The 12,631-nt window shown below is 39.7% G+C and overlaps 1 protein-coding gene across 3 annotated transcripts in view; it reads left to right on the forward strand.

The window, feature by feature from the left end:
* rabgap1l (RAB GTPase activating protein 1-like) overlaps positions 1-12,631 on the forward strand; it is a 115,744-nt gene that overhangs the window by 68,303 nt on the left and 34,810 nt on the right. Inside the window, exons 13-15 of one of the 3 annotated variants that reach the window (XM_084354058.1) lie at positions 3,352-3,426; positions 5,943-6,068; positions 8,621-8,764. In XM_084354058.1, the coding sequence (XP_084210184.1) occupies positions 3,352-3,426; positions 5,943-6,068; positions 8,621-8,764 (345 nt within the window). Of the gene's footprint in view, positions 1-3,351; positions 3,427-5,005; positions 5,152-5,942; positions 6,069-8,620; positions 8,765-12,631 lie in introns of those variants that run through there. The other 2 variants (XM_084354060.1, XM_084354059.1) reach the window with 2 other exon arrangements.

A 12,631-nucleotide genomic window follows, 5' to 3' on the forward strand; every position in this document is an offset into this window, starting at 1 on the left:
ACGGAAATGTTGTCATTTAATGAAGTTTGTTGCCTTAATCCGTGTGCTCCAGTATACTTTGCACTGTATTTCTGAGGTTTTTCCTGATACTAGATACCCGAATCTGAGAGCACCTGACAGTGGAAGCGCGTTAAACTTCTTCCTTCATTCACTTCATTTGCTCAAGGATGCTTTTACAGCACATATGATCACTGATAGTCCCATTGGCTGTTTCAGGATAAACCTGTGGCCTAAATATTTTCAATTTAATTGTTTAATTGTTTAACCAGAAGAGTTCTCATGGCTTTAACACAGTGATTATTTACACATTTGTACTGTCCAAAAAGTTTTCTCCAAAGTTATGCACATATAGAAGAATAAGAATCTTTATTATATATGAGAAACTATGCATATAGATTGTAATAATCCACCCCTCTGAGCCTATTATCTGCTCAGGCTAACAAATTTAGATTTCACCCACCAGGACCTCCCCCATCCATCTGTCAGCATGCACTCCTCCCAGCCGAGTTGGGGACATGTGAATGCCACACTCCATCAAGCATGTCAGCTTGTAGATTACACTCCAGACAGCTCCACAAGACTTCTCCATTACCTCCACGTAAAACCCCAAATTAGCTGAACAGATCAGCAGTGGAGCTCTGGATGTCCACGCTCATTTTTCCAAGCACGGAAAGGAGGAGACAATCTTTGAACCCAATATACGGAGGTTTGACTGCAGCCAAAGTTAATGTGTCCATCAAAGCTTGAGCATCCTGCCAAAATATCTGGGAGGAAGATATTGAACTGCAACCAGCGTAATCATTTTGAGTGGCTCTGGATAAAGGCTAAATTAAACACATAGTATGTGAGGATGTTAGAGTAAAGTGGTGTGTTTCATCAAACTTCACACACACCACCAGATATACAACTGCTACCGCATTTGTGCAGGGTAATATGATTTCAGGATGTGCTCCATATTGTCTGGATCCATGATTAGTTTCATGCTTCTGACCCCTCAAATATTTTTGAGCTGCCAGTTTTGCTGTCTCCCTTATGTAGAGGTCAGGTGTGCCAGTTTACCTCTGTGTGGTTCCCTCTGATGCCGACCATTCAGGCAGACATTGGAATTACATGGATTTGCTGTTCAGTGTAAATGTTTCTTCCGGCAGTCTGTATGTCTTACAAGGATGTGGACACATAACAGTTGAAGCTGTGTGTTGTGTTCTTCCCCTTCTAAAAAATAAAACTGTAGGTCAAATGGTTTGAGACACGTTTGCCTCTCCCTGGGTCCTTGTTTACACTGTGAAAAGGCCTGTCTGTTTGCTCATTAGTATGATTGGTGGGGTGTGTCAACTGCCGACTGTTATGAGACAGCATCTCTCCCGAACGGTCATCTGAAGGTTACTCTCCTTGATCAGTCTTCCATACTTTAATGACCAAACCAGCCAGGTTTCTCATGTTGGACAGGCCCCCTCCGCTCTTACCACAGCAGCGGTGGGAAGTCTTGGGTCGTGGCGTGACTGTCTTCTCCTTGCTGTACTCACTGTAATGGCCAAGCCTGGTTGTTAATGGAGGCTAGTGTCCATAGACTGATTGGTGACTGATACACATTTATTATTGTTGTACTGATGCCATGATAGTGAGTACAGGCAGTGCTGATTTTAAAACCAGCTATATTTTTATAATGACACAAAGTTTTAAATGACAATGTGAAAACATTGTGACAAAGAACCTATAGAGGACCCTCTGCATTACAGAGGTTTATAGCAGGTTTCTGCTCATTGTTTGCTGTCTGGCCCACAACTTTGCTGTTTGATTTTACTTTTAAATGTACAGTATGTAATTTTCCACCTATCAAAACAAAAAGTAAGACACTTGCAGAGTGTTTGTGGACAGAGCCGCTGCCAGCCAGAGCTGGCTAGAGGTTCGTGGGCTAAGCCATTTTCTAATGAAAATCTATCTGAGGTGATTCAGGCACCCATGTTCACACACAAGATAGTTTTGAAGTTTTATTCATGTTCAGTTTAGTATCATTCTCTGACCTAACAAACTGTACAGCAAAGACCTAGTTTCCTTTAGACATTTAATGCAGAATTCCTACATATTGTAAAAGTCTAAAGTTGTTGGATATAAGACAAGTTGCAGTGTGCCTTAAATGTGAAATCATGGCAATCATTGGCTCAGCATTTAGTGAATAGAGAGGGGAATAGTGAAAGAAGAGACAGAGGTTGCCACTGACAAAGAGAAAACCAAAGACAGGGACTAAGGGAAAGTCCCTGGGGAAACTCCTCTGAAAAAAGAGAAACATTGGAACTGGAGAGAAACGGTCTCTAAGGAGATGTCCTCTGTATGCGCTGATGCGCTAGATCAACAAGACGCTAAGCTTTTAAGATCAGATGGTGGAGAGATGAGTTGTTTCTTGCTTTGAGAAATTAGCCAAAATTCCAGAGCATATTAAAAGTACACACATCATCATACCAGATGGTCAAAATATATATATTTTTTGGGATGACTCAAGAATTACTGTTCTGCTCTTGCTACTATAACATAGTAGGTACTGTAACTCCAGCAGCATTATTGAACGCTTCATGTAACAGTTAAACTCTTCACTGTTGAACTGTGCAGCCCGTTTTTGTGAATGTATGTAACAGCTGAAAAGTTAAGAGAAAACTTACATTTCAGGGAAAATAACAGGCAAAAAAAAGATAGTATGCACCTCCTAAAGGTGGTCATAACATGTATGAAAGACTCCCAGAGTTTTTGGCCAGGAAACATAATGTTCATTCGCATTGCCAAAAGCTAGCTCACAAGTTTAGTAGCAGATTTTTGATTTTTGTCATCTGAAAAATAAGGAAATGTCTCTCATACTCCTTCAAATTGGCTCTTTTCAGCGTACTTGAATTTAAAGGGGCCAATCAAATTTTATGAGTACAGGACAAAATGATATCCGGAGTATCATTCATCCTTAGTCATTTTTGGACTTGTGTTGACCGTCCAGCCGTGTGAAGAATATTCACATCATCAGTAACATCACACCCCTGATGATGGTATAGTATTTAAGCGTCCCAATATTACCAGGATATGTCATTAGCGTCTGTGCAGATCTGTACAGTTGTGTGGTTGCTTTATGTTATGTGGTATTGATATGATACTCACAGTAGGCAGGCTTGAGTGTTTTTATCAGGTTTTAATGCCCAAAGAGGGTGAACTATCCTCAGCCTAAGCAATGCCATTTTCATGTTGACATTAATGTTAATGTTAAAGTTTTTCCAACAGTACAGCATTCATCTTTTCATTGTAAACAGATGTCTTGCTGTAAGAATAACCAAATTGAATTTTTCCTTTCTCTCTTTCTTTCTTACTCTCTCACAGGCCTACTCCGTGTATGATGAGGAAATTGGTTATTGCCAGGGTCAGTCGTTCCTCGCTGCTGTTCTCCTGTTGCATGTGAGTTAACTTGCCATCTATTGACTGAGCCTGCCTACGCATGTTCACGACAAATGCACCAGATAGATGAATAGGTAGATACAATACATACACACATGCATACAAACCTGGGTTCAACAAAATAACACAAAAACTTTTTATAATTTGATACAACACAAACTATGACCTCAAATATGTAGTTGGGTTAGTGCATCACTTTTGCTGTAATTTTGTCTACCTCTATACTCATGCACATACATACATTCTCAACAACAACATAGAGTGATGTAGGGATGACGTATTTTTGTAGGCTAACCAGGAATTCAGCATCGCCCTGGTTCCCTGGACAAAAACCCAATGGGACTTTTTAATTGGATTTTGGATTATTGTAGAAAATAAGCTCCGGGGCAAACACAAGCTTATGATACTTACACGTTTTGTTCAGCAAGATAATCTTCACAGATCAACACCACTTTTGTGATTTTCGAAGCGTAGATTCACTAGAAGTAAAAAGCTAATGCTTGGCTATAAACGTCACCACAACTAAGTGTCTTACACAGTTACAATACACGTTGGAGTTAGAATAGTTTGTAACTAAAGTCGTCCTAAAGACGGACTAGTGAGTAGATGAGTCTCTGTGTTCAGCATAATGATGTTTAATGTCCGTGAAAACTAGTCTAGTCTCATTTAGCTTCTTGTTAGCAACCGCCATTTTTAAGACACATACTGTAAGTGCTCAATGGTTAAATTGTGGGACATTTAATGATGTATTTTATCTCACGGAACAAAACGTGTTAATATCTTAAGCCTGTGGTAACTTCAGACCTTATTTCAGGCATTTAACCGAAAACCAATTCCAAAAAACTCAAAGACTTTGAGACGAGGCAACTGGATGTGCAAAAATGCTAACCGATTTCTGCATTTTTTGACTACTAACTAGGATTACTACAGCACTCTATTAGTATAGCTTTACTTCCTTCATGGAAAAACATGCTTATGTAGCCTTCCCTCACCCCTTGCTTTCAAAATAAAAGCTCTGTGGAGCTGCTGGAATGTTCCTTGATGCTACTACTTTGGTTGACTGATGCTACTTCAGTCAAACAAATTAAAAACAGTTAACACATAAACACCACATCTACACCACAATATAACAGACTGAATTGAGGCTGAGAGAGAGGGGGAGACAGCAACTTTCTTTTCAACCACAGACGTTCTTTTCTAACTGCTGGAATGAAAACAGTTTATAACAGACTGATGTGAATGAATAGAGGGAGTGAGAGAGTGCGACTGAGTGACAGAGTCATAGCAGAAAAGGGGGGGTGGGAAAGAGGTGGACAAGACACTCATTCACTCCCACGCATTTATTTTCAAGGTCACAGTCAGACACAATTTTTAAGGAACTCCTGCTCTATACAATATACCCCATCTCATACATATTTACGATTATATTTTTTTGTCTATTGTTTCTTTTAATGTATTGCTTGTCCTGCGTAAAGTACCAGAAATTTTATTTGGAGAAGGCTTTAAAAGACAGATGGAGGAGAGACAGAGGGGACACATGGAGACGGGAGTCCCAAAAGGAGCAGAGACAGCGGTTGAAGTTTGGTCGAGGTCCAAATGACAAGGGCAGCAGAGGTTAAAGAGGAAGAAGAGTGGAGAAGAGAGGAGAGGTCAGAAGGAGTTGGGCTGCAGAGAGATGGTTAGAGAGTCACGGAGGAGAGCTACGGACGAGTTTATCATCATGAGGTATAGAGGAGAGGAGACAGGAGTGTAAAAGAGAGGAGAGTGGAGGAAAACAGGTGGAAGTTATGGGGGATGAGGCTGTAAAGGTGAAGAGGAGGAGGGGGAGAGATAAAGGGGACAGCAGCAGTAAAAGAAAGAGAGGTTACACAGGAGGAGGAGGGGGAGGAGGCAGACAGTTACGGAGGAGGAGGAGGAGGAAGAAGGGAGAGGTTATGGAGGAGATGTCAGGAATATTAATAGGGGTTCAGGTTTACCTGCAGGAGCCCATTCAGTCCCAAACACATACTGTCACTCTGATTAAACATCACCTCACCGTCTGCAAGTGTGTGTGTCTGTGAGAGGGGGAATTAACCTGCATCGACACACACATGCAGATAGCTTTAAGCTTTTCCGCATGTCACACACTCACCCAAACACGCAAAGACTGTGAGACACATTAAAAACATAATTTTGTGCACACATGCAAACACCATGAGATACGTCCCTTCATGTCATTAAAACATTCTTCTTCTGTCATGCAGCCTTTATGTCTTATAATGTCAGAAAATCTATTCTGTCCTGTTTTCCAACGTCTTTAAGAAGCAGGCGGGTTGGGTTCATCAAATAAAATGAATCTGTTTCTTGTCTTGAAGACTGAGTGACTGACAAATGTTGTTTAGAGATCCAAACAAGTTTAGTTTCCTGTGTGGTAGCAGATCTTCATTTGGACTGCCTGTTTTTTTTTTTTTTTTTTTTTGTTTTTTTAGAGTTTTACTTCCTGTAGCTGTAGTTTATGGTTTTCCATGTGATTCCAGATGCCTGAGGAACAGGCCTTCTGTGTGTTGGTGAAAATCATGTATGAGTATGGCCTCAGAGCTCTCTACAAAAACAACTTTGAGGATCTTCACTGCAAGTTCTACCAGCTGGAGAGGCTGATGCAGGTTAGTGATGCAATGTTTGATAATATTTGAGTAATGGAATGTATTATCACAATGCAATGGAAGGTGCCATCATGCTCAGAAGATGACCCAGACTTCACCGATGGCCAGAGAGATGGATGATATCCTGTAGTTGTGAAATGGCCACTAGTTCTGAAGGTGCTTTTCCCCGTACTGTATTTCAATTACAATTTTAGAACTATGGGACTCTCCTGGGTAGTCTAATGGTAACCAAATTACTTATTTGCATTTCTTTCTAAGAAATGATATTTTGTTTGTCAGTTAGGCATGGCAAAGGAGTCAAATTAGAACAAATCAGACCCCTCTTCTCAATTCTCAGTTTGTCATGCTCCCACTAAGGTTTGTTTATGTCACGGGTGCTGAAACACTCCTCGGGCAAGCCTCCTCTCTCCTCACTCCTCTCTCCTCCAGGAGCATTTTAGGAATTGAGACATCCTTCAATATGGCATGCTGAGATCGATTTCTGGCTCACAGGCAGGAGGATGTAGGAGAGAGGAGACAAGGAGGCACAAAATAGAGAAGTGAGACGAGCCCACAGTGACGTCACTTGTGCATTAGAGGGTGGACGTTTCTGCTGCGCTTATTTTATGTACTGTGTTGCTTTGCTAGTGTCTTTGATAAACCAAATCTAACCAACAGTGAACAATATGAGACAAATGGTGTTTTTTGAGCATTAAAGCATGTAAACCTATTGTAGTAGTAACACAAAATATAGTTATGATGTTTTGGATGTTTCTTGGCTGAAACGCACCTTGTGCCCGGTACCTTGATGTTATTATATTCACAGACTTGTACCTTTACTCTTATCAACACAGTAGTCAATCTTCTGGACTTCTTATTTAATTGGGAGAGTTTCATTCAGATCCAAGTCGTAAATGTGCTTCAGTTGTAACTCACACGAAGTTGTCTCCAGGAAAAATTAATGGGAACTTAATTCCAGAGTCAGGGGCTCTTCCCACCTCCACTAAAGTCACTCCCAGCTTTTTTTTTTATTGATCTCTGCTTCTTTTCTTTCATTTCTTACGTTCATTTATCACATGTCTTCACACACCTCTAGCTGTAGTTGAAAAAATTATTAATCTCATCACTTAGTGGAAGAAATCTGGCCTTGGGGCGGACACTGCAATTACAGCTCAGAATTAAAAATGTTAATCAGTCATTTTGTCCACATCGTAACTTTAAATGCCATGAAATTCAGTCCACATATTCAACAATCCTAGTACAGACTAGTCACAAGGACCATTAATTTACACAACATTTGAATTTCTAACATTTTTACTTTCTTGAGAATGAAGGTCCCTTTGGCTGTTTCTTTTAATTAACGACTGAATGCAGGGTTTGTACAATTACTCATACTGAGTGCCAGTAAAAAGAAAAGACTAGCAGACAGTGCAAATAACCATACAAAATATGTTTGCATTTTCCATAAAAGCAAGGAAGGTTCATATTCTAATATGTAAAGCATGTTACTGGTGATTGCATCATCTGTGTGGGACACTATGTTTGTTGTTGCCTTGTTGACTCCTTTTTGTTCATAGAATATAATAAGAATTAATTATAATTCTGCATGGGTGAGACTTGCAGTCCCAGTAGGCTAAACAGCATTCTTTCTGTCTGTTGAGGCTGATGATCCTGGTGCCTTTAAAGTCCCATCCCACTCAGGTATTAGAGCCTAAATCCACTCAATGAGTAGGGTTTAATTTGGACCTGTAATCCATCCTGGCCCTGCAGGCAGTCATTTCTCAGCATCAAGATCAACTCGGTTAGCATTGACCAAATATGCTCAATGTAAGGATGTTAGCATTGACTGCTAATTATTAGCATACAGGTGGGAGCTCACTATCTGATCATGATGGTAAGTGTTGGTTGCCAAAGTGGATCGCTATCTAATCGAATCCTTTATTCACTGTACATGCATGGATGCCAAAACACGCACACTCTTTCTCTCCACATATATTTTGTATCTTAACCTAAACTGAAGCAGATAAAGACAGATGAACAAGAGCAAAATATGGTGAGTAAAGAGAATAATAAGTGGAAGAAAAAGAATGAGTTTAGGAGCACTCATCAAATGATCAAGTACACAGATTATATAATACCAGCAGCAATGCTGAATTCTGTTGCTCTTACACTTTGTATGAAACAGATTGCTCCAAGGACAAAAGTAGAATCAGTCATCCTTATTACAGATTTGTAAATGTCAAATTTTGTGAATGTAGCTGCTGTGTATAATGCAGTATTTTTTGCTTTCCCTGCATTTACTGGAAGTTTAACAATGTGTGCAATATGTGAACAATCGTTCTGACTGTTTGGCTGCTGGGACGTGGTACTGAATTGTGTTATGTGTCTTTTTTTTCTTCTTTACTTCTTTAGTTCTTTTGGCTCTCCTGAAAAAGATTATCATCTCAGTGATACGACATGATTTAATAACGTATGAGTGAAAATGAAATAATCTAAAATTGAATTGAAATGTGGGGCTGTGCTATTTTATTTGAAACAGCTCTCCTTGTCTTGTCTTCTATCTGCTCCTCCAGGAACAGCTTCCAGACCTGTGGTCCCACTTCCAGGAGCTGAACCTGGAGGCACACATGTACGCCTCTCAGTGGTTCCTCACCCTCTTCACTGCCAAGTTCCCCCTGTGCATGGTTTTCCACATCACTGACCTGCTGCTCTGTGAGGTACAATTTGACTCACTGACTCACCAGCACTGATCCATCTGCATTGTGCTCCATGGTTTGATCTAATATCTTCCTAATGTAATCAATAGGGTAGCGCTGATCAGGCTTTCAAGGGTCGATGTGATGACTGATTTAATGTCATTAGGTCCACTTGACCCGATACCAATCACTTGTTCTAAAACATTTTTACAGAAAGGTCTTCTGAGAAGACCTCAGATATCAGCCACTTTGCTTTTGTTTCATTGGAATCACGATTTCAAAATATTTCTTTAACAGATCAGAGGATGAACGATCAAATTGTGAAAGAACAATTCTTTAAAACATCCTTTAAAGAAGTTGTTGCACATGTTCTTTTGTGGCCTGTCATTAGAAACCGTGTGACTTGAGGTCGCTGCTTGACATTAAATTCTAACGCTGACATTCATGGTAACAAAACTCTACAACATAAAAAACCCAAACTAATCTGACTGAGCAAAAGCTCAAGCTGAATTTCTCTCCCAAGTCATAGCATGCTCACGCAAACTTCTGGCGCTCATCACGCGGTAGCACACAATGATCACAGTGCCCTCTTGAGTCTGTGTGGAGTCATATAGCACTTTTTTATTTACAGTGCTACAGACTAATACACAATAAAACAAAATGATGCATAAATTCAACACCAAATGCAAATGCAGAGAGTAAAACAAAGGCCAATGTGCAAGACATAAAAGTAGTCAAACGTTTTTTGTTTTTGTTTGCTTTAACGCATCATCATGCAGTAAAAATATTGATTGCACAATAAAATGGTTGTAGAGTAATGACACCATCATTATTTAGATTGGTTCCCTGTAAACCTTGCTTTCGCTATTCTATTTTTCTGCCACTGGGCATGAAATCTTCCTGGAAGAAGAAGGCTGAGGGTGATCCAGCCTCTGTTTCCAATTTGTACAATATTATATAAACAGATAGATGATAATAAAATAATTTTCGGAGAAATTTCAGTCTCTTGCTGGGAAATCCCCTGAGAAATCAATAGTTCAACACTCATGTAGGTAACAATGGATAAACCGGGAGGGGTTTCTCTAGATCTGAACCATAGTTTTTTGGACCACTCACTGACTGTCTCAAACAAATACCAAGTCCTTAGTTTTTATTTATTTGACCATTTCATCTCATCTGTGGCTGTATGATTTGGAGACTCAGGTGAAGAGAGAAACAGAGCTTTCAGCCGATCACCACCTGCTGGTGTGTCGGATCAGATGGCAGGTAAAGCTGCCAGACAGACCTGACAAAGCCAAACATGTATTGAGGGTTGCAGTGGGACTGTGACCGAGGCCCTTATCTTGTGTGGGGACATGCAGCTGTGTCTTTATGGAAAATAAACATTGTGTTAGGAGGATATAAAGCCAGCTGTTACAAGGGGTCAAGAACCTTGAGGAAAACCACACCCAACATGAGCAGACGAAGAAGAGGCATTAATGCAGCAGCTTGAGCTCTATCAGAAAGGTTTTTCTAGGTGATTCAGCAAAATAGTCACCAATTGATTGTCACACCCTCTATTGGTGTGTAGTTATGTGTTAATTTACCTTTGTGTGTACAAAAGTAAGAGAAAGGACTATTATAATATTTTTTGAATCTTTGTCTTGCCCTTAGTTTCATTCTCATAAAACATTACATGAAACAACAAAAGTCAAATGCCCTTTTTGTTTCCGCTCCCCTCCACCTTTCTCTCTCCCTTTCTCCCCCTCCCTCCTTCCCTCCCTCTGTCCTCCTATTGGCCTCAGGCAGAACAATTAAAAGTTTCCCAGGTCTTTCTCACCCAATGAGCCGCATGATGAGAATCTGCTCGTTAAACCAGAATTCTCATCTCCTGCATCCCTCCCCGTCAGCTCTCCTCTTCGTTGCTTTCTCAGTCATCTTCTCCCACTCGTTTATTGTTTCCTTTATCTATCATCTTTCCTTGTTCACTCTCTCTGTCATTTCTATTTCCTTGCCAATTCTTCAACAACTTTTTAGCTGTTTGTTTCCTTTCTTCTACTGTCTTCTCCTGTGGCTCAATCTTATTTACACAGTATTCTCTTCATTTTCTGTTTTTTTCTCTTAATCTTTTGTTTTTTCTCTCTCTTTATAAAGCTGTCTGTCATTGCTTGCTCCCGGCAACAGCTTTACTTGTTTGCTTTTTATTCATATTTTTTTAACTTTTCATCTTCCCTTGTTTCCTGTGCTTTCCTTTATCCCCTTTCTGTCCTTGTTCCCTTTCTTTGAGCTGTTTTCTCATCCCTTTTATTAATTAATCTCTCAATCAGCTTTTGTTTTTCCTTGATGAAGTCTTCTCAGCAGTATACTTTGATAATTTGTTAATTCATTTCCTCGGCTCCACTTTCCCTTCACCAAACTTTCTTTTTATGTATTCATTTATTTATTTATTTTATTCAACAGCATTTTTAAAGTCTTGCATTTTGCCACTGATACAAAATGGTAATCCAAGGCTCAAACCTTGATGTTGTGGGTTTTTTTTAGGTCACATGTAATTGCTTTAGTGTCATTTGTTATTACCACCCAACCATTTAGTGCTGCCCAAGATTATTTTTAACAACAGAAGAATAACAAACAAAGAATTTGTACAAAGAAAATCATTTGTACTGAGCTGAAAAATGATTGGACCTCTGTGTCTCTCACCTCACGTTTGAAACTTTTTTTTTGCACTCCTAAAGTCTCGAACCTTCACTCCTGCCTTGGCCCATTGCCCCGTCATCCTACCAGTCTATGCCATCATATCTCCCCTTCCTGTCTGTATGCTTATCTCACTTTCCACTGCATGAATATGTCTTGCTCTGATACACACACTCTGAGATAATTGTCCTTTCTCTCACACACACCTTTGATCCTGCCTCAGCGCTGTAGCACCATCTTGAGGCCTACAAAGATAGGTGTGTGAAGGCAGGCCTCTCTTTTCTCTTTCTCCAGTTATATTTAGAGCTGTCCAGATATTTTTAGCTCCGTGTTGCCATGTGAACTGGTTGTCATGTAGACCAAGGAGACGGGTGTTCCCATGCAGAGCTGACGTCAGCTTTACATTTTCTTTATTTCTGTGTCAAAATCAGAGGCATTGCATAAACAAAGAGGGAGGAAGAACATTTTGTCAAAGGATTGATGCACACGTTAGTGATTTCAAGCAAAACTTACACAATAGTCAGCTCCACACAATAATCAGTGATTTATATAGAAACATAATAAATGCAATGCATAAAACAAAGCAAACTTTTCGCATACTTTGTTTTTTATTTTGCCATTTATTTGAGAAGGTATCATTTTGAAGTCATATTTTCTCTTTTCTTGGTCTTCCCTTGACATTTTGTGTCATGTTTTATGCTAAATGTTTTACTTGTCAATGCAATTGTGTCATTAATTCGTTTTTGCTGTATTTGTTTTCTGAGGTTGTTAAAAGTTGTAGAAGACAATACTTCTAGCTAAAAGTGCATTCTTTTAATTGTAATTAGGAGGATCAGGAAATGCATCTGCAGCAGTACATCCCATCACTGTACACAGAAGATCCTGGTGTTAGCATTGACGCCATGGGAAACTTTTTCAAGTAGTGTTGAATCGAAATTTAGGAAAGATATAGAAACTCTCTCCAAGTAGCAGGGAGGATGAGGAAACATCATCAGATATTCTACCTCTCTTCAGCCCCTCTTTGGCGCTAACCTTTGCAGGATTTCGAACAGATCTCAGTTATATTTTCAATACGTCTAACTGGATTATCAATTGGGAACTGCCAGCATGTAAAACTGCAAAGTACAGCTATGAATAGCAATAAATATACCGATGTGCGCTGATGTGCTGTAACTTGCTGATCTACATCAACATGATAGTTTTGCCGCTTGTTTC

This window comes from Pagrus pagrus (assembly GCF_965226575.1).
Source record: "Pagrus pagrus genome assembly, chromosome: 6".
NCBI classification, from domain to species: domain Eukaryota; kingdom Metazoa; phylum Chordata; class Actinopteri; order Spariformes; family Sparidae; genus Pagrus; species Pagrus pagrus.